Source organism: Ranitomeya imitator, chromosome 1 (assembly GCF_032444005.1).
Source record: "Ranitomeya imitator isolate aRanImi1 chromosome 1, aRanImi1.pri, whole genome shotgun sequence".
In the NCBI taxonomy this organism is placed as follows: Eukaryota; Metazoa; Chordata; class Amphibia; order Anura; family Dendrobatidae; genus Ranitomeya; species Ranitomeya imitator.
In genome coordinates this window covers 754656218-754679707 of record NC_091282.1, presented here as the reverse complement: position 1 = coordinate 754679707, position 23490 = coordinate 754656218, and the positions used below count along the sequence as shown (strand labels likewise).

The 23490-nt window shown below is 41.8% G+C and overlaps 1 protein-coding gene across 2 annotated transcripts in view; it reads left to right on the top strand.

Annotated features, from left to right (window-relative positions):
- Positions 1-23490, top strand: part of MDGA2 (MAM domain containing glycosylphosphatidylinositol anchor 2) — a 1083460-nt gene that overhangs the window by 1020438 nt on the left and 39532 nt on the right. For both annotated transcript variants that reach the window (XM_069735022.1, XM_069735014.1), the window contains exons 11-12: positions 7000-7177; positions 10610-10630. In XM_069735022.1, coding sequence (XP_069591123.1) covers positions 7000-7177; positions 10610-10630 — 199 coding nt within the window. The remainder of the gene's footprint in view (positions 1-6999; positions 7178-10609; positions 10631-23490) is intronic.

Sequence of the window (23490 nt, the reverse complement as noted above, 5' to 3'; positions counted from 1 at the left end):
CCAAAGAAGAATGGTCTCAAATTCCAGCAGAGCATTGTAAGAAACTCATTGATGGTTACCGGAAGTGGTTGGTCACAGTTATTTTGGCTACAGGTTGTGCAACCAAGTATTATGCTGAGGGTGCCAATACTTTTGTCTGGCCCATTTTTGGAGTTTTGTGTGAAATAATCAATGTTTTGCTTTTTGCTTCATTCTCTTTTGTGTTTTTTCATTTAAGACAAATTACATGAAGATAATAATACCAAAGAATTTGTGATTGCAATCATTTTCAGGAAGAAACTGAGTATTATCTGACAGAATTGCAGGGGTGTTAATACTTTTGGCCATGACTGTACTTCACAGGTATATTGTACTGGTACTTCTCTATATAAAAATTATCATCGGTTTTTGTTTTTAGTCATAAAGTTACTAAAAAATGATGGAGCAAAAACTTTTACAATAAACAGATTTTTGTAATACTCTTTTTTTAAATAAACCATCACAAACCATATACTCATATTTGGTATCCCTGTATTCTTAGTAAGCTGTTCTATACAGTAAACCTACCTCTGGTTATCAATAAATGGAGTTAAAAAAAGCCTCTATTTAAAGTTAATATAAATGTAAAACTCACATATGTCTATGACAAAAGGGCGTTTAAAAAACTAGCTCATTTAGCAAAAAGAAGACCTCATACAGTGATGTCTATGTAAAAAAAATATATAACATATTTGGCTGTAAAAGTGGGAAGGGGAAAAAAAATATTTTCCTCTAAACAGGAGCATTATAACATTTCCATGTATATACATGTTAAGTGTCTGTTCACATGTGAATGTGTGTACTATAAATATGTGTGAAATGTGTACACGCCTGTGTAATGTATTAATGTGCTTATTTTTTATGTGTGAGCCTATTCTGATTATGCATGTAAATGTGCGTGCGTGTATATGCAGGTAGGGCATGATGGAGGGGGCCCTGACCTGCGACTTTCACAGGGGCCCATCGCTGTCCATGTCCAACCAATGGTATATTAGGGAATTATTCAACTACTCATTCCATCCACGGAGGGAGGAGGAAATCAGATTCTCTAAACTTACTCCAAAAAACAATAAACAGAATGCAGCATCCCAAAGTCAACCCATAAGCATTAGACTCCAGGCTATGATAAAGCAAAAGGACATTTTGTTGACTTGCTAATAATAAATTTACCATGTAATGCCGGGTCATATGCTGACTAATTTCATAGTACATCTTCATGAGGGTTGGAACGTCATTTTTCTGATATAGCACTCCGAAATCCCTCTGCATCCTCTAGAGGGACCTCAGGAGTTTATTGCATGCTATAAACTATGCCCCCTACTGGTGGCTGCAGGCAGCTAAAAGTTTAAAATCTTACTTTACAATTCTAAATTGACCTGTAGTTATTATAATTACATCTATGCTTTTTCGACACTACATTACGTTTACTGTAGTTTCTGTTCATATCCGTGTCAGATCGTAATGCCTAACCAAGTCCATCTTTTTTATGGAAAGAACAGTGCTGTGTGATATATAATACTAGTTTAAAGAGAAAGTTTCACCTAAAGCATACAATTTTTTTTACGAATAGCTAGAAATTATTGCACTGGATCGTGGGGTTTCGCTTGTCAGCTTCTTCCTGGGCAAGACAGGAAGAAGCCATCTGGCGAAACCCAAGGTCGGGAAGGAGTTGATGTATTGAGTGTTTTTAATCTGTTTAACTCTTATTTTTGTGAATAACATAAAACCACAATTGGAATTAAATTATCTGGCAATGCTGCGTTACGCCCAGTCGTTCTTTAAGCAAAATTTCTGACAAATTTTGAGATAATTTTCTGCTTTCCTCAATAAATCAGAAAACAAAAATCATCTTGGTCAGTCCTGCTGCGTGACTATGAGTCACGTCTAGATAACAGGGATTGTTTTTTCAGTAACACGGACTCTATTTATATCCAAGAGTAAATTATTATCATTGTAAACCTGCTGGGGCCCTAATGGGATTAATTAAAAATACAGATGGTTCTCAGTTTCTTTGTATAAATAGCAAAATCACCACTGTGAGTCTAACTAGAATGAAAAAAAAAAGACATTACAATGCTGGATGAATACAGAATGAAATGAGAACAGTTAAGCCTGGCAGTAAAAATAAAATAATAATAATAATAAAAAATAATAATCGTAGAATTATCAGTCATGCATATTTGTATATGTGTCACATTTCCATACATCTTTGCCTTAAGTTGCTTCTCATCTACTTATCTCTCTGTCCAGTATAAGGCTGAAAAAATCGATTAAAATATAATATCACCCCTTTTAAAACCTTAAAGGGATTGTTAAAATTAATGAACTCAGAGAAGTGTAAGAAATAAAACAAAAATTGCCCACAGCCGCCGGATGTAGACATCATCCTCCCAGCCACCTATCCCTAAAGATCAGCAAGGGGCACAGTACAAAGTATGAAGGAAGGAGCCGGTAAGGTCTGTATATGCTGTATGGAGGGTCTGAAATGAGTTTAAATAGAGGATGGGATCTGAAATCTGCATACATTTGGGTTATTAAACAAGGAATCATGAAGCATACACGTAGTATATGGCCGAGAGCAATATAATGTGGCTCTCCCAATGTCCAGATAAACTGGTTCACCAGGACAACTCCAACAATCATGTACTACAGCAAGAAAACGGAGTATAAAAATCCCAAAAAACATAGTAGAAAAAATAATTTTATTAGCACAAAAATACATAACAAAAACATATGACCAATTAAAATTATGCACCAAAACAGGTGGTAAATAGAGAGAAAACTCTAGGTATACTGGTGTACATGGGGAACACTACATGTATCCGGGGGTAAGTATGCTGCTAGCGATGTGGCTATTACATAATCATATCATAGTGAGGTAATTCCTGCAAATGTTCCTAGAGGTCAGAGAAAATATCTCATGAGGAACATGCTGGATAGATCAATAAGTGAATAATAGCCTATGCGTGCTTACCCATGGTATAACCGGACAGCTCACCCACTGTGCACCAGGAGCCTGACATCTAGGGACTTTTGCAGGAATTACCTCACTATGATATGATTATGTAATAGCCGCATCGCTAGCAGCATACTTACCCCCGGATACATGTAGTGTTCCCCATGTACACCAGTATACCTAGAGTTTTCTCTCTATTTACCACCTGTTTTGGTGCATAATTTTAATTGGTCATACGTTTTTGTTATGTATTTTTGTGCTAATAAAATAATTTTTTCTACTATGTTTTTTGGGATTTTTATACTCCGTTTTCTTGCTGTAATACATTGGGGGATCTTTTCTTTTTCATCAATATGCGCAACTCCATGGTGCCTTATAGCACACAAGTAAAGTATGAAGTCTTTGAAGAAATTCTGTGAAAAAATTACCTATGGAACCTATGTTCCTATGGAACAAGTCAATGAAGTTTCATTTATGTTGTACTCACCTTTTATGATTTTGTGCTACAATCTGTGGATGTTGGGCACTCAGACCATCCTTATGGAGTCAGTTTCTAACCGTTTATGCAGACACTTGAACATTTCTTGCCTGCTGGAGGTCATTTTGCAGGGCTCTGGCAGTGCTCGTCCTGTTCCTCCTTGCACAAAGGCTGAGGTAGCAGTCCTGCTGCTGGGTTGTTGCCCTCCTTTGGCCCCCTACATGTCTCATGGTGTACTGGCCTGTCTCCTGGTAGCGCCTCCAGCCTCTGGACACTACGCTGACAGACACAGCAAACCTTCTTGCCACAGCTCACATTGATGTGCCATCCTGGATGAGCTGCATCACCTGAGCCACTTGTGTGGGTTGTAGAGTCCATCTCAGGCTACCACGAGTGTGAAAGCACAACCTACATACAAAAGTGACCAAAACATCAGCCAGAAAGCATTGGTACTGAGATGTGGTCTGTGGTCCCCACCTGCAGAACCACTCCTTTAGGCTACATTCACATTTGCGGTTTTGGACGCAGCGTCGTGGACGCAACGCACAACGCACGAAAGATGCAAGTAGAACGCATGCATTTTTAACGCATGCGTTCAACCCTTTTTTAATATATAGGGTCTTTTCAGCTTCTCTATTTTTAAAGTAAAGAACGCATGCGTCCTACAACGCACAGCAACGCAAGTACTTGCGTCTTCTGCGTTGCCAATACACTTCAATGGAGGGTTTGAAGTTTCGACGACGCAAATACAACGCAAGTGCGACGCAAGCGTTTTTTAAAAAATTTTGGATGCAGAAAAAATGCAACATGTTGCGTTTGCAACGCACTGCCAGGTGCGTCGAAAGGACGCGTGTGTCGCAAAACGCACCGAAACGCATGAAAACGAACGCACATGCGTCCCCAATGTTAAAGATAGGGAAACATGACGCGTGCGTTGTTTTGCGGCGACGCCGCTGCGTCCAAAGCCGCAAATGTGAACGTAGCCTTATTGAGTGTGTCTTGATAATTGCCAATAATTTCCATTTGTTGTCTATTCCATTTGCACAACAGCATGTGAAATTGATTGTCAAACAGTGTTGCTTCCTAAGTGGACAGTTTGATTTCACAGAAGTTTGATTTACTTGGAGTTATATTCTGTTGTTTAAGTGTTCCCTTTATTTTTTTTGAGCAGTGTACATATGTATACATATACATACACTTTATATATCATATATAGTAAATTGCATTAAAAATTATACAATTGCTTTTTTTCTGCATTAAACCTATTTTGATGTAGAATAAATTAAAATGAATCTGAATCTAAAAAATAAATGTCATGATGAAAATATTATTGGTATTCAGTATTCTGAATTAGTGAAAGAAGTTGGCAAAGGGAGCCCAGTGTGACTCTTATGCCCACAGGCCCACGTAAACCTGGAGCCATCCCTGCAGATCAGACGTGATCTTCATATTACAGTGTCCTGTGTATTATCAGCGTTTTTATAGATGCCAGTGCCAGAACTGAATCTTTTATAGATGGAGCCATTGCTCTGGAAAGTTTCTTTGTTCTTTTTGTTAGCAAACTTCACCTGTTCTGAAAGTAACTTTGTATTTTGTTTGATCTAAACTTTAACAATTAAAATGATGTCATTATTAATGGAAGCTTTTAATACACTATTTACTATGTTTTCTCAGTGATTTTTGTCATTAATAGTCACCTCCCATCTATCTATCTATCTATCTATCTATCTATCTATCTATCTGTCTGTCTGTCTGTCTGTCTGTCTGTCTATCTAGCTCTTGCACATGGGCAGTTGCATATTTCTATATTACTTCGGTCAGCGCCGACTCAATGATAGATAGATAGATCCTTGGGAAACAAAGACCCAGGAGAACCATCTTAAATTTTCATTTTTCTTCCTTGCCCTCCAAGAACTATAACTTTTTTTTATATATTTTTATCAGTAAGATCTATAGATTTTTTTGGTTATTTTTGTTTTCTTTTTTCACTTTGTATCTTTTTTGAGCCCATACAACTTTTTTTTAATTTATGTTTACTTATTGCATTAGGTTTGATAGATATTTACAATGTAAGATGTGGTGTTTTTTTATTTTTTTATTTATGTTTTGAGAGACAGGTTTGATTTGTACCTTGCAGCGCTGGGGTCCTGGTTTCGAATCCCACCCAGGACAACATCTGCAAAGAGTTTGTATGTTCTCTCCGTGTTTGCGTGGGTTTCCTCCGGGCACTCCGGTTTCCTCCCACATTCCAAAGATATACTGATAGGGAATCTAGATTGTGAGCCCCATCAGGGACAGTGATGATAATGTGTTCAAACTGTAAAGCGCTGCGGAATATGTTAGCGCTATATAAAAATAAAGATTATTATTATTATTATTTTAAGATTTTTCATTGTTTTTTAATTTATATTTATTATTACTTCTCCTTTGATTGCTTGTATTACAATGTGCAATACTATAACATTGTGGTGCATTGTAAAATGATGCCTGATCTCATATAAAGCCTAGCTGCAGGCTGGGCTGTATTGGTGCACAGCCACAGCTGACACGTGGGGTTTTTTGCTACCTTATCTGACTGCATCAGGATGTAGGAAAAGTGACCCTTATTCCAACCATGTGTTACTGTTTACTGGGTGCAGTAGTGAGACAGGCAGAGTTCTTAAATATAAAAATATCTATAGACAGTAAGCTGCTTATCAGAGGAGGGGGAGTGTTCGGGCGACTTTGCATGAAGCAGTCAGGGCATTGAATATCTCCTGGGGATAAAACCTTCATTGTAAGTAAATAACTGCACAGCTCGATAAGTGACATATGGCTAAAATCTGTGTTTCGGTCGCTATTTCCTGCTGTCTCCAGATTACATAGCAAAACCCTAATGACATATTCCCTTTAAATTCCACCATCACAATTGATAGCAGCATCTAAACTGTTGAGACTGGAGGAGGAAAATACAGAGGGAGAGAAAAAGTCAAGACTGCAAAGGGTATTACATGCTGTCAGTAGGACACTGATGTCATTTGTAAGAGCAGGCAAATCTAAAACTGTAAAAGAATGGTTTTACAGGATGAAAAAAAAGGCTTTTTCCTGAAACAGTGCCATGCCTGCCCTTTGTTTGTCTCCGATATTGGAGGAAATGGAGTTGAGCTGTAATTTCACATGCCACATGTGGACTCGGTATAGTTCTATTTTGGAAGAAAGCAGCCATTTTAAAAAAAAAAACATTAGAGACCCCCTTTAGCCTCTGGGGAACCCCTTCAATGGATAGAAATCCAAAACATGTCCACTGGTCCAAACTTGTCCAAACTGGCACAAACGTGAACCGAACACTTTTGCTAGTTCTTAAAAGAAATAATACTGGACATATTGGATTTTGGTACAAGAGTTTTCAATGGTGGCCACTTCAAAATGAAAAATTAATTCAGTTTTTACTCATCTGCATGCCATAGACAAGAAGATTATCAGCGCTGGGTACTGTTATTGAAATGTAATGGCGGTCTCATAATATGAAGAGCTTGTAAAGAATTTTTCTCCTTTTTGTTTATTACAGGCAGGTCAACAGCGCTGGTGGGAAACGGAGATTTCGGTTGATGGACCCATTAAAAAAGGAGAGTTAATTACTAATAACTTGACTAAACTTGTCAAGCCAGAACCCTATGAGATTCGACTCACCCCTATCAACAGATTTGGAGAGGGGGACTCGGCCATCCGAATTATCAAGTACAGCGGTAAGTGTCTGTCCATAACGGTGCGATTCGGTTTAGTTGGATATTGTTGATATCTTACATCTGCCCCCATTACTATTGTGTGTAGGTTAGCAAAAAACAGAGGAGCAGATAGATGGGATGTATGGTAAATGCTAATATGGACCTTTCACCGAACTATCACGTGATCGCCAATGTTCTGTGCGATGCTGAAAGTTTAAGGATTACTCCCATAGTAGCAGTTGCTGCCCCCATTGATCTCAAAAACAGGGAACAAATACCGATAAGGGACTTGGAAATACACTGTTAAAATGGGGTCTAAGGTGTCACACTTCTCCTTGTGCAGAGTGACATACCAGCTCTAGCATGCCAAGGTAAGGAGGCTTATTTGCTGTGCAATGCTCCTCTGGGAAATTTAACCCCTTTCTGCCAGCTGACGGAATAGTACGTCAGCTGGCAGAACCCACACTTTGAGGTGGGCTCCGGTGGTGAGCCCATCTCAAAGCCGCGACATGTCAGCTGCATTGCCATAACAACCAGAGGTCTCCTTGAGACCTCTATGGTTGTTGATGGCCAATTGTTTTGAGCGCCACCCTGTGGTCGGCGTTCAAAGCAACCCTGCATTTCTGCTACATAGAGGTGATCTGTACTTCACCTCTATGTTGCAGAGGTGATCGAGTAGTGCTTGCTTCTAGCCTCCCATGGAGGCTATTGAAGCATGCCAAAATAAAAAAAAAAGTGTTTAAAAATATAAAAAAATAAAAAATATATAAAAGTTCAAATCACCCCCCTTTCGCCCCAATCAAAATAAAACAATAAAACAAAAATCAAACCTACACATATTTGGTATCGCCACATTCAGAATCGCCCGATCTATCAATAAAAACAAAGGATTAACCTGATCGCTAAACGGCGTAGTGAGAAAAAAATCTAAACGCCAAAATTGCTTTTTTTGGTCACCGCAACATTGAATTAAAATGCAATAACGGGCGATCAAAAGAACGTATCTGCACCAAAATGGTATCCTTAAAAACGTCAGCTCGGCACGCAAAAAATAAGCCCTTACCCGACCCAAGATCACGAAAAATGGAGACGCTACCGTTCTCGGAAAATTGCGCAATTTAGTTTTTTTTTTCTAGCAAACTTTGGAATTTTTTTTTACCACTTAGATAAAAGAGAACCTAGAAATGTTTGGTGTCTATGAACTTGTAATGACCTGGAGAATCATAATGGCAGGTTAGTTTTAGCATTTAGTGAACCTAGCAAGAAATGCCAAACAAAAGTGTGAGATTTCACTTTTTTTGCAATTTCATCGCACTTGGAATTTTTTTCCCGTTTTCTGTTACACAACATGGTAAAACCAATGGTATCCTTTCAAAAGTACAACTCGTCCCGCAAAAAAATAAGCCCTCACATGGCCATATTGATGGAAAAATAAAAAAGTAATGGCTCTGGAAATAAGGGGAGCGAAAAACGAAAACAAAAAAACGAAAAAAGCCCCGGGGGTGAATGGGTTAATATGCAAATTGCCTCTTCAGAGAAGAATTCAAGTCCTCTTCCTCTCTGAAGAGACAATTTGCACTGTTAAAATAGAGCATTCGCCAACACTGTGATATTCATGGAGTATAGGACTGCTGACAGTAGCCCAGCGATGTACTTGGCTAACTCTGGCATTGCCATAGACAATGAATGGAACTACGACGTCTAGACTTGAGTGAAAATATTTTCTCTGTCCCATTTTGGCATCTAGCCCAGTCCTCCATGGCAGTAGACCCAAGACAGTGGTCAACAAATATTATGGGACTTTGTACGTCTAATAGGCACCCAGGATGCCAGGCGAAATATGCCAGAAAGAGGCAGAATGTAAGTGTGAAGGTTGATCATGTCCAGCCAACTATGTGTTATCAGAGTAGCACAAGCACTTTTCTCAAATCTACTGGCTACCATTGCTTCATTCTGACAAGAAATTTCCAAGCCCCTTTTTGGGATTAGTGGGGGGTCCTAGTGGTCTAGTTTACAGCGATCATAAAGTATAAGTGATATCTTTCAAACATGAGCATAAAACTTTAAAGGGAACATGTCATTAGGTTTTTCTATCCCAAACTAAAGCCATCTGTGTATGGGCACTGTACTGCTGATATCATCTATAGCTTTACTTTAGAAACCTCTGGTTTTGTTGCAACGAAATGTACTGTTGAAAAGTTTTGCAAATGAACGTCAAGTGCAGAGGTTGGGGGTTCCACTTACAGCTCTGCTGCCTGTTCCCTATCCTTCTTGACCGCAGCCTGCCCCCTGCCGGTGATTGACAGGCTATATTTCAGTAGCCTGCCTCCCCAGCCCACAATTTAGCTAAAGCACCATCCTTCGAATGTCAGTGACTGGTGTGATCTGCATAGCTTGCAGGCCGTGTAAGATGCTTACCGTTTCTTGGACGACTGACGCGGGAGCAAGCAGCAGGAGTAAAGAATGTTTTCTTCCGCACCGGTCATCCTAGTGAAGAAGACCGTCAATGTCTTGAGTGGTCTGCAAACTATCCAGATCCCACTGCACGCAGAGTTTTCACGCGCGTGGGTATCCCTATGGACAGGAGCATGGGTAAGTTCCACTAATGGTCTCGGGTCTTTTTGGGTAAATTCTACTATATAGCCACTGGGCTGTTTAATATGGAGGGATCCATTTACCCGTGACCTAGGAGACTGTATGAGCTAGTTTTGTGACTATATGCACTGGGCATCTTCTGGCTTTTGATTCATTGTGTGAACCATAGATGGAATAGTGGTTTTATGTTCTTGTCCTGGGGGTGCCATCACTCAAGGTGCACCATTAGCCCCTTATTTTTGCTCTGTTTGGAATACTGTTTAAATATGAAATTTTATATGATGGAATTTAATAAAATGTAATATATTTTAATATACTTTATGGTTGTTTGCTTCAAATTTCTTTGTTGTTTCGGAATCCTAAAAGTCAGTATCGACCCTTTATTCAACCTTGCCATATGATGTAGCATAAAAGCTAAATCTCAATTTGTAGACACGGTGTTTAGGGATATTTTCCCTCATCAGTGCAAAGTGTGAGATCTGGTTTGGCTGGATGAGAGGCGTCTGACCATGATCCAAGCAGAAACGTTATCCCTTGGATCCTGGTCAGATGCCTCTCACGCAGCCAAACCAGATCTCCACTTTGCACTGACGAGGGGCAGTACCCCGAAACACAGTGTCTGAAAATTGAGATTCTGGTTTGGCTTTTATCCTAAGTCATGTGACAAAGCTGGTTAAAGGGTCGATAGTGACTTTTAGGATTGCTGCTCGGTTCTTCCTCTCTGAAGAGGCTACTTGAATATGAATTTTTTTTAAAATACTAAAATTGTGAAATTCTATGTGTAACACATGATATTGTAATATTACCTTTGAGTATTTGGGATGTATTGTAATGTTTATTTTTCTCATTTTGTTTCAGCACCAATTAATCCACATTTACGTAAGTATCCAGATAAATAAGTAAAACTGTTGCACCATTGTGAGCGTCAGTCGCATCAATAAAGAACTTATTATAAACCCTGTGCACAGATACAGAACGGCTCCACAAACTTCTATGGTAATCATAGTATTATAGCTCTGCACAGCACAGAACATTTATGGATCAGTAGTCCAGCTATGTGCAGGAAGGCTTACACCATTTCTATTAGCTGTCTTCAACACCAGCTGGTTTCCAATTCGAACTGGAGTTGCATTTGGAATAAGCCAATAAGGCAGGGATGCATTGTGTAGTGGAAAATCACCAAATTTCTGTTTTTCAACCCTTTAGAGACACCAACATTGTTCTGTTTTTCTCTTTTGTTTTTACCTCCTTGCCTTCCAAAAGACATTTTTTTTATTGCTAGGTTAACATAACGGTATGAGGTGATACAAGTTGAATGGAATTGGAATAAAAGAACAACAATTGTGTTTTTAGGTTTTGTTTGTTTCGGCATTGTTTTGTGGTAAAAAAAATAACCTGGGAACTTTGTTCTATGGGTAGGTACATTTATAGTAATATCAAATTTGTATAGTTTATTTTTGTATTTTACCATTTAAAACAATGACAAAAAAAATTAGCTTGAATAGAATAGATAATAGAATTGAGAAGATAAAGCTGGATCCAAAAGTCACAATGCATAATGGCAAAGCTCCCCTCCTCCTCCTGTACAATGACTGATAAAAATGCTACATACAGCAGATAACGCAAGATCCAACATTTACCATAGGTGATATCACAGCTCACCTCCTCCTCCTGTACAATGACTGATAACACCTCTATATACAGTAGATAACACAGGATCCACCATTCACAATAGGTGACATCACAGCTCACCTCCTCCTGTAAAATGACTGATAGCACCTCTATATACAGTAGATAACACAGGATCCACCATTCACAATAGGTGATATCACAGCTCACCTCCTCCTCCTGTACAATGACTGATAACACCTCTATATACAGTAGATAACAAAGGATCCATCATACACAATAGGTGATATCACAGCTCACCTCCTCCTGTGCAATGACTGATAACACCATTATATACAGTGGATAACACAGGATCCACCATTCACAGTAGGTGATGTCACAGCTCACCTCCTCCTCCTCCTCCTGTACAATGATTGATAACTAGTGTTGAGCTATACCTTCCGATATCAAGAAGTATCGGTATCGGATTGGATTGGCCGATATCCAAAAAATATCGGATATCGCCGATACCGATACCCGATACCAATGCAGGTCAATGGGACTCAAATATCAGAATATAAATAAGCCCTTTCTATCCTTCTACATCCTGTTCCGGAGGGAGGAAGAGTGTGGCCGGTGCGTGGGCGGACACTGTGCGTGTCTCTGTGTGCGGGCGGGGTCTGTGCGGGCCTGCCAGGGATCTGTACAGGCGTCTCTGTGCTCTGTGCGGGCTGCCGGGGCTCTGTGCGGCCTGCTGGGGATCTGTACGGGTGTCTCGGGGATCTGTGCGGCCTGCCGGGGCTCTGTGCGGCCTGCCGAGGCTCTGTGCGTGCCTGCCGGGGCTCTGTGCGTGCCTGCCGGGGCTCTGTGCGGGGCTCTGTGCGGGCCTGCCGGGGCTCTGTGCGGCCTGCCAGGGCTCTGTGTGGGCTTGCTAGGGTTCTGTGCAGGCTTGCCGGGGCTCTGTGCGGGCTGCCGGGTGTCTGTGCGGGCTGCCGGGTGTCTGTGCAGGCATCGTCCGATGGGACTACAAGTCTGTTATGATCAGGTGGCCTTGGAGCAGCATGAAATGACCTTCGCTGGAGCAGTGGTAACTTTACTGACCGCAAACCCTGATCCTATCACCGCAACTAGAAGTAGCCGTGGGGTGTGCCTAACCAGACCTAGACACCTCGACACAGCCTAAGGACTAAATATTCCTAAAGATGGAAATAGGAAAACTCTCTTGCCTCAGAGTAGATCCCCAAAGGATAGGTAGCCCCCCACAAATAATGACTGTGAGTAGGAGAGGAAAAGACACACGCAGACAGAAAACAGGGATAAGCAAAGGAGGCCACTTCTACCTAGATAGGAAAGGATAGTACAGGATACTATGCGGTCAGCATAAAACACTACAAAATATCCACAGCAGAAAAATACAAAAACTCCACCACCTAACTAAAGATGTGGAGAGTATATCTGCGACTCCAACGAGACCAACTAGACTGAGAAAAACATCAGGCACAGTCAAGCAGGAACAAAAATAGAAACAAGATAAGGTTTCTATAGGACCTTCAGTGACACACTGACAGGAGACAATGGCTCCTGCAGTGCATCACTGAGAGGTTACCTTAGGACAAAGTCTCACTTTATGGCAATTGCTGCGTGGGAAAATTTCTCACACAGCAATGCCAAAAGTGAGACTAGGGACTATTTTTTACAGTGGCGGAGGAATACAGTACGGAAGGATACCTCCCTCACGTCATTGTATTCCTGGAGCCCCTAGAGAGCGGTCGCATCAGATGATGCTGCCGTTCTCCACGGGAGATCGTCGTGGGACACTCGTGGATTTCTGTGGACAGGGAGTATATTGGTTGTTTGTTATTTTAATCTTTTTTACAGATGACACTGGCTTCGGGGAACAAAGTGACAAGTAATGGTGAGTATGTACTCTATGTTTAATGTACTATGTGTCTATATGTATGTATAATATGTAATGTATGAATGTATTGTATGTAGTATGTATGAATGTAGTATGTATGTATGTATGTAGTATGTATGTAGTGTGTATGTATGTAGTATGTATGTGGTATTTTTTTTTTACATTCAACACATTAGCTGGATGATGGGACTACTACTGTCCCATCATTGGCTAATGTGTCAATCACTGTCACTGTTGCAGGCATTGTCCAATGGGACTTGTAGTCCCATCGGACGATGCCTGCACAGACCCCCGGCAGCCCGCACAGAGCCCCGGCAAGCCTGCATAGAGCCCGGCAGCCCGCACAGAGCCCCGGCAAGCCCGCACAGAGCCCCAGCAAGGCCGCACAGAGCCCCGGCAGGCACGCACAGAGGCCCGGCAGGCACACACAGAGGCCCGGCAGGCACGCACAGAGCCCTGGCAGGCACGCACAGAGCCCCGACAGGCACGCACAGAGCCCCGGCAAGCACGCACAGAGCCCCCCACACACACGCTGTCTCCGCCCATGCACCGCCCACACTCCGTTATAGTGCATCATTGCACTATGGAAACTTCCGATTCCGGTATCCAATATCGCAAAAACATCGGAACTCAGTATCGAAATTCCGATACAGCGAATATCGGCCGATACCTGATATTTGCAGTCGGAATGCTCAACACTACTGATAACACCTCTATGTACAGTGGATAACACAGGATCCACCATTCACAATACGTGATGTCACAGCTCACCTTCTCTTCCTCCCTATGCACTTTCCTACAGAAGTCAGTGAAACTGAATCATGAACAGAAAATATAAGCACAAAATTTACAATCAGAAAATAAAATTAATTTTGAAAAAAAGCATGTATCAGTATTTTCTTTAATTAAGAAAATGCTACAGGTGATCACCTTTACGGATTAAATAGCGCCAGTGATAAAACATTCCAGGATATATAAAAGCAGCTCTTAGATGTGAAGTTCTCCTTGAGAATTTGTGGATCTGGGCCTGCAAATTATATATTGGCGTTTATTGTCCGGGGCTTTTAGTGGGAGAACAAAAGTTCACAGGTTGACCCTTGTCGCTACTATATGAATATCCTCATTTTAAGAAAAATAAAAATGATCACTTCACCTCCTTCCATATACACTTCACCTTTCTTCCATTACTTGTGTTTTCTTTCACGAACTTCTCAGCCTTTAGCTCTCACAGAATTTTTGAAAGTATTTTTTTCATTATTGCTTTTAGGCCTTTTATTATATCTCGGTGCGGTGCCAGGATCACAGAGGGTTTATTTCAGAACATGACGATATCAGCCAAGATTTTTTTTTAGCAAGAATATTACAATAACGGCATGCAAATTTATTATAATATTATTGTTACGCTATCTTATTAGAAGTTGTGTTCTTATGATATGTTAGACGTCAGAACAAGGCACAGATGGCTTTCTCCAATCAGCCGGTCTTACATTTTCTCAATATCGTCCCATCAAAAATTCTAACAGGCCATGATCCCAAGAGCTTACACTCTATGAGGAAATCAAGCTGAGGTAAAAAGTGCTCGAGTCGTAGTATATTGTCCAACCATCTTTACAATAAGTGAGTATTCATAAGTAGCTGCATGATTCAATCACCAACCAGAATTCATGTTTTTCCAGAGACAAAGTTCTACTGAGTGCATGGAGGGTGAGGGAAACTGATGATCAAAGGGACAAAACTCTGAAAGAACCTGTAGGAAGTAAGAACTGAGAAAAATTACATTAGTGAAGTAACGTGTTAGACCTGCCAAAAAGTTTGTTTTTAGGGCATGTTTTAACCCCTTAGTGACAGAGCCAATCTGGTACTTAATGACCGAGCCAATTTTTACAATTCTGACCACTGTCACTTTATGAGGTTATAACTCTGGAACGCTTCAACGGATCCTGGTGATTCTGAGATTGTTTTTTCGTGACATATTGTACTTCATGTTAGTGGTAACATTTCTTCGATATTACTTGCGAAAACGGAAATATGGCAAAAATTTTAAAAATTTTGCCATTTTCAAACTTTGTATTTTTATGCCCTTAAAGCAGAGAGATATGTCACGAAAAATAGTTAATAAATAACATTTCCCACATGTCTACTTTACATCAGCACAATTTTGGAAACAAAATTTTTTTTTGTTAGGGAGTTATAAGGGTTAAAAGTTGACCAGCAATTTCTCATTTTTACAACACCATTTTTTTTTAGGGACCACATCACATTTGAAGTCATTTTGAGGGGTCTATATGATAGAAAATAATGAAGCGTGACACCATTCTAAAAACTACACCCCTCAAGGTTCTCAAAACCACATTCAAGAAGTTTATTAACCCTTTACGTGCTTCACAGGAACTGAAACAATGTGGAAGGAAAAAATGAACATTTAACTTTTTTTTTTCCAAACATCTTAATTCAGAACCATTTTTTTTATTTTCACATGTGTAAAAACAGAAATGTAACCATAAATTTTGTTATGCAATTTCTCCTGAATACGCCAATACCCCATATGTGGGGGTAAACCACTTTTTGGACGCACCGCAGAACTTGGAAGTGAAGGAGCGCCGTTTGACTTTTTCAATGCAGAATTGGCTGGAATTGAGATCGGACGCCATGTCGCGTTTAGAGAGCCCCTGATGTACCTAAACAGTGGAAACTCCCCACAAGTGACACCATTTTGGAAACTAGACCCCTTAAGGAACTTATCTAGATGTGTGGTGAGCACTTTGAACCCCCAAGTGCTTCACGGAAGTTTATAACTTAGAGCCGTGAAAATAAAAAATAGCTTTTGTTTACACAAAAATGATCTTTTTGCCCACAAATTCTTATTTTCACAAGGGTAACAGGAGAAATTAGACAACAAAAGTTGTTGTGCGATTTCTCCTGAATACGTCGATACCCCAAATGTGAGGGTAAACCACTGTTTGGGCGCATCGCAGAGCTTGGAAGAGAAGGAGTGCCGTTTTACTTTTTCAATGTAAAATTGTCTGGAATTGAGATCGGACGCCATGTCGCGTTGGGAGAGCCCCTGATGTGCCTAAACAGTAGAAATCCCCCACAATTGACCCCATTTTGGAAACTAGACCCCCCATGGAACTTATCTAGATGTGTGGTGAGAACTTTGAATGCCCAAGTGCTTCACAGAAGTTTAGAATGCAGAGTCGTGAAAATAAAAAATATTTTTTTTTTCCACAAAAAAGATTTTTTAGCCCCCAAGTTTTTATTTTCGCAAGGGTAACAAGAGAAATTAGATGCCAAAAGTTGTTGACCAATTTGTCCTGAGTATGCTGGTACCCCATATGTGGGGGTAAACCACTGTTTGGGCGCACGGCAGAGCTCGGAAGGAAGGAGCGCCGTTTTGGAATGCAGACTTTGATAGAATGGTCTGCGGGCGTTATGTTGCGTTTGCAGAGCCCCTGATGTACCTAACCAGTAGAAACCCTCCACAAGTGACCCCATTTTGGAAACTAGACCCCCCAAGGAACTTATCTAGATGTGTGGTGAGAACTTTGAATACCCAAGTGCTTCACAGAAGTTTAGAATGCAGAGTCGTGAAAATAAAAAATATTTTTTTTTTCCACAAAAAAGATATTGTAGCCCCCAAGTTTTTATTTTCACAAGGGTAACAGGAGAAATTGGACTGCAATAGTTGTTGTCCAATTTATCCCGAGTACGCTGATGTGCCATATGTGGGGGTAAACCACTGTTTGGGCGCACGGCAGAGCTCGGAAGGGAAAGAGCGCCGTTTTGGAATGCAGACTTTGATAGAATGGTCTTTGGGCGTTATGTTGCGATTGCAGAGCCCCTGATGTACCTAAACAGTAGTAAGCCCCACAAGTGACCCCGTTTTGGAAACTAGACCCCCCAAGGAACTTATATAGATGTGTGGTGAAAACTTTGAATGCCCAAGTGCTTCACAGAAGTTTCTAATGCAGAGTCATAAAAATAAAAAATATTTTTTTTTCCACAAAAAAGATTTTGTAGCCCCCAAGTTTTTATTTTCACAAGGGTAACAGGAGAAATTGGACACCAGAAGTTGTTGTCCAATTTATCCCGAGTACGCTGATGCCCCATATGTGGGGGTAACCCACTGTTTGGGCGTACGGCAGAGCTCAGAAGGGAGGGAGCACCATTTGACTTTTTGAGCGCAAAATTGGCTGTCGTATTTGGAGACCCCCTGATGTACCTAAACAGTGGAAACCCCCCAATTCTAGCTCCAACCCTAACCCCAACACAGCCCTAACCCTAATCCCAACCTGATCCATAATCCTAATCACTAACCCTAACGATAATGACAACCCTTACGCCAAAACAACCCTAATGTCAACCCTAACCATAACCCTAATCAAAACCCTAAATCCAACACACCCCTAATCCTAATCTCAACCCTAACCTCAAACCTAACCCTAATCCCAATACACCCCTAATCACAACCCTAACCTTAACCCTAATCCCAAACCTAACCCTAATCCCAAGCGTAACCCTAATGCCAACCCTAACCCTAATACCAACCCTAATCCAAACCCTAACCCTAATCCCAACTCTAACCCTAACTTTAGCCCCAACCCTAGCCCTAACTTTAGCTCCAACCCTAACCCTAGCCCTAAGGCTACTTTCACACTTGTGTCGTTTGGCATCCTTCGCAATCCGTCGTTTTGGACAAGAAACGGATCCTGCAAATGTGCCCGCAGGATGCGTTTTTTGCCCATAGACTTGTATTGCCGATGGATCGTGACGGATGGCCACACGTCGCGTCCGTCGTGCACTGGATCAGTGTTTTGGTGGACCGTCAGCACAAAAAAACGTTCAATGTAACGTTTTTTTGTATGTCGCATCCGCCATTTCTGACCACGCATGCGTGGCTGTAACTCCGTCCCCTCTTCCCCAGGACATAGATTGGGCAGCGGATGCGTTGAAAAACTACATCCGCTGCCCACGTTGTGCACAATTTTCACAACGTGCGTCGGTATGTCGGGCCGATGCATTGCGACGGCCCCGTACCGACGTAAGTGTGAAAGAAGCCTAACCCTAAATTTAGCGCCAACCCTAACTCTAAATTTGGCCCCAACCTTAACCCTAAATTTAGCCCTAACCCTAATCCTAGCCCTAACCCTACCCCTAGCCCTAACCCTATCCCTAATCCTAGCCCTAACCCTAACCCTAGCCCTAACCCTACCCCTAACCCTAACCCTAGCCCTACCCCTAACCCTAACCCTAGTTTAGCCCCAACTGCTCTTCTCCTGCCGGCCGGCAGATGGAGACAGATGGCGGGCGCACTGCGCATGCGCCCGCCATGTTCTTTTCCCCAGAAGACACCGGCGGCCAGGAGGAGCAGCAAGAGGACCCAGGGACACCGGTAAGTATGATAGGGTCCCCGAATCCCCCTATTTCTCTGTCCTCTGATGTGCGATCACATCAGAGGACAGAGAATTACACTTAGCTTTTTTTTTTTTTTTTTGCGGTCGCCGGTAAACAGTTAATTACTGGCGATCGCAAAACAGGGGTCGGTAAAACCGACCCCGATCATGCTCTTTGGGGTCTCGGCTACCCCCGGTAGCCGAGACCCCAAAGATTCTCCCGGGGCCGGCCGGCGGGCGCACTGCGCATGCGCCCGCCATTTTCAAGATGGCGGCGCCCACCGGGAGCCACGAGGAGCACCGGGGGAGATAGGTGAGTATCGGGGGGCGATCGGGGACCCCTTTTCTCCCCTTTTCTCTGTCCTCTGATGTGCGATCACATCGGAGGACAGAGAAATTAAAAAGAAATCGCTTTTTTTTTTGCGATCGCCGGTAAACGGTTAATTACCGGCGATCGCAAAAGCGGGGGGGGTAAAAAAAACCCCGAATCATGTTCTCTGGGGTCTCGGCTACCCCCGGCAGCCGAGACCCCGGAGAAAATCCGACTCTGGGGGGCGCTATTTACTTTTTCCACAGCACCGTTAATTAACGGCGCTGTGGTTTAAGTACCCTTAGCGGCCGCCGTTAAAAGGCGTATCGGCGGTCGCTAAGAGGTTAAGTATACGGACACTGGAAACTAACCTGATTATTTGAGGAAGCACATTCCAAAGAGCTAGTGCAGCATGAGAAATATTTAAGGGTACGTGCACAAGGTCAGTAAACGCTGAGTGTTGGACGCTGCATACATCTGCAGCGTCCAACCTGCAGTGGCCAGATGTTACAGCATAGTGGATGGGATTTCAAGAAATCCCATGTCCACTATGTGTGCACTGACGTCTCTCCAGACCTCAGCATGTCAATTTATTTTGCAGAGGCGCGAGTCTTTGCAAGATAAATATCACCTGTATAATGTATTGGATGCGGTGATTCCACATGGTTCAATGAACATATGCAGAATCACCTGCGTTCAAAATACGGCAGTGTTTTGGACACAGTGGACATGTGCTATGTCCAAAGTGCTTCTAATTACTGACCATGTGCACCTACTCTTTGAGACAGAAGTGGTACTTTCAGATTATGGAGGATGTTGGTCAGAGATGAGGAGAAAATGAAGGACCTTCAAGGACGATAAATCACTGTGAAGAGGGCTAGTAGGATGGTAGATGGAGATGAGGAGGAGATGTAGGACAGACCAGCACTGTGGAGAAGATGTGTAGGGTGGTAGACAAGATTGGGTAGAGATGTAAGGCATTGTTACACTGTGGAGAGGACGGGTAGGGTGACAGACAGACAGTCTCCACTCCTGCTTATAATACTGCAACGCTCTATTATTTGGCCTCCCCCTCACTCGACTTTCCCCTCTCCAGTCCATCCTTAATGCGGCAGCCAGGGTTGTCCATCTGGCTAATTGTTACTCAGATGCATCCGCTCTTCACCAGTCATTACACTGGCTGCCCATTCATTACAGGATACAATTCAAAGTACTTGTTCTCACCCACAAAGCTCTCCACAGTGCGGCACCCCCATACGTCTCCGCCTGCCCTCATTTCGGTCTATCGGCCTAGCCGACCGCTGCGCTCTGCAAATGACTTTCTGCTAACCTCTGCAGTAATCCGTACCTCCCACTCCCGACTCCAAGACTTCTCCCGCGCTGCGCAAATCCTCTGGAGTGCTCTACCCCAAGATATTAGGACCATCCACAACTTGCATAGTTTTAGGCGCTCGCTCAAAACACATTTGTTCAGAGCGGCCTACCATGTTAACTAATCAAAGTCATTTCATGTTTGTGTGTAGCCCATTCACTATCTCCATCTATCCCCCACCCCTGAAGATGGCTGGACCTTCACTGTAAATACATCATTGTAAATACACACCTGTACTTTGTATCTCCCCCACCTCATTGTAGATTGTAAGCTCTCACGAGCAGGGTCGTCTTATTTTGCTTTATTGTATTGTTAACGTTGTTGCCTATGACTGTTGTGTTTGAAACTGTTAAACACTGTAATGCGCTGCGGAATATGTTGGCGCTATATAAATAAAGATTATTATTATTATTATTAAGGGGAAGAGATGTAGGGCAGTGCAGCACTGTGGACAGTACGTGTACTTTGGTAAATAGATGAGGAGGAGATGAAGGGCATTGAAGCACTGTCGAAAGGACTGGTAGTTTGGTAGACAGATGAGATGTAAGACAGTGCAGCACTGTGGAGAGGACAGGTAGGGTGTTAGATAAAGGAGGTTTAAGGCAATGCAGCACTGTGGAGAGGACGGATAGGGTGATAGACAGATGAGGAGATGTAGGGTAGTGCTGGATTGGAGAGGATGGGTAGGGTAGTAGACAGAGATGAGAGAGATGTAGGGTGGTACAGCTCTGTGGAGAGCTTTGTTTGTACTTGTGATAAGTTTATGTTGTTTACTGCAGCAGATGGACAACCAGTGCAATGACTGCCACAGAGTAGAGGCATCAGTGTAGCAGCTGGACAGAAATATGATCTGTGTAAGGAAGGCTGATTATTAATTAGTTGCAGTAATAAAGACAAGAAGGAATTATAGCAACTGTAAAGTTTCCCATGATAAGAAAACAATAGCGTATGGATATGATTATCAGGCTGGGACTTACTGCTGTAAGATGGAGAGACAGAGCTGTGTTATTCAGAGTCACATTTGAGAAGTCCCATTTGGCTGTTGGAAGACAAGAAAACAAAAGTGTAGAAGTATTTGTGGAATCTAATCTAATAAAGCAGCATTACATGTGTTCTTGTCATCAACAGGAGCAAGGGCTCCACATGATACATAATATCTTGTAGATTGTGAGCCTTCGCGGGAAGGGTCCTCTCTCCTCCTGTACCAGTTATGACTTGTATTGTTTAAGATTATTGTACTTGTTTTTATTATGTATACCCCTCCTTACATGTAAAGCACCATGGAATAAATGGCGCTATAACAATAAATAATAATAATATGTGGGAACACCTGGTGCTGTCATGCATGCTCTGTTCACCCACTTTTGCAATACACTTTACTCCCTAAAGGCCTGTTTTTGGAACAACTATTCATCCCTATGGGAGTTATGTAAACAGCATAGTGCAGCTATGCCGATCTGTTTTTGTAACCCTGCATCGCGTGGCTATGACCTGGAAGCAGTTATTCCAGTCTCGACCATAAGAAGAAATGTCAATTACCCTTTAAGATAGGCCATCTGACCATAATTTGATATAAAAGGACATCAGTGGATGATGCTTAGGGTAATACCAGACATATCCACACCAGTATGTATGGCACTGTACCTTTGCACACATTAAAATTGGACCATTTAGTCTGCCAGTCATTGGAGATATTGAGGTGGATCCTAGAAAACCTCCCTATTGGAAGGGGTATTCCAAGGTGGCCATTATTGCTAACAGTAGAAGTCTTTATGTAAAAATTTTGCCAATTAACGTTCAAGCCCTCGCAACTGTGAAGTATAAATGTACCACAGAAGAGCAATATCACTATAAGGGAACTGTCAATTGGCCATATAAATCAGAGCAATATGTGAACACAGTGCGATGACTGGCTGGTGGCTCTCCTGACCCGGGAAATTACAGCTCCATGCATTCTTTGCAGCTGTTGTGCTCATGTCGGGGGGAGCGGCCGGCTAGTCCATTCACTGCATTCACATATCTCTCCGATTTATACAGCCGTCTAACTGCGCACTAAGGAGTTGATTCGGGCTCTGAACTTGCTGTGTACAGTGTGGTTGCCAGCTGGGTTATTCATCAAGCACTGAAAAGTAACTGAAGCAAAATGTCAAAATTAACGTTTTTTTCCGTAGCCACCCACAGCAAAAAAAAACCCCCAAAATTCAAGATGTCATGTAAACTACAAATTGCACCATAAAAACAGCTCAGCGTGCAAAAAAAAAAGCTGTCATACATCACCAACAACAGAGAAAAAAAACCTAGGAGGTCTTGAAAAATAGCAATACAAGCCTATTTATTTTTACAAAGTCCAGAATCTTATTAAGCCACTAAATTATAAAAAAAAGGCTGTTCAAATTTTTTATTGCCGTAATCGCACTGACGTGAAGAGTCATGTTACCAGATCAATTTAACCCTGCAATTAGTGCCATAAAAACAAAACACAAAAAAAAGACGTCAGAATTGCTGTTTTTTAGCATTTCACCTTATTGGTAATTTTTTTCTCCTCCACTTATCATTATGATAAATGGTAAAGTGAATGGTGTCATTCAAAACTACAACTCGTCTTGCTTACAAATAAGACCTCATACGACAATATGGATGGAAAAATAAAAAAGTTATGGCAAGGGAAAAAAAACTAAAGCGCAAAATGAAAAATGACTGCATTTTCAAGGAGTTAAGAGGATTTCTATAGGAACTGTAGTATTGTAAACGCTATAGCATAAATCTGTACCTAGGCGAATGTTACTATCGGCTACAAACATCCTTAAGCATATAAAGCCATTATTAATCTTTCCTTAGTTCATGCTGAGCTCGGGATTATTTGCAGTTTTATGGGGTCACAGACCAGCTGAGAGCCTGACCTTTTGTTATCCGAATGTAAAGAAGATGATATGATTCATCTATCATGTCAATAAAATATCTGAGATGCAGAACGGCCCAGAGGATTCCTTCATTAAAGCCCCCTCCGATGTCACCTGCTGGAGGCCACTGTCAGGATCACACGCAATATATAAATATGCATAGAAAAAAGATTACTACCTACCAGCAGACTTCCATTTCCATCAGTCCGAGAGACAGAAATAAATTGATAATTGTTTG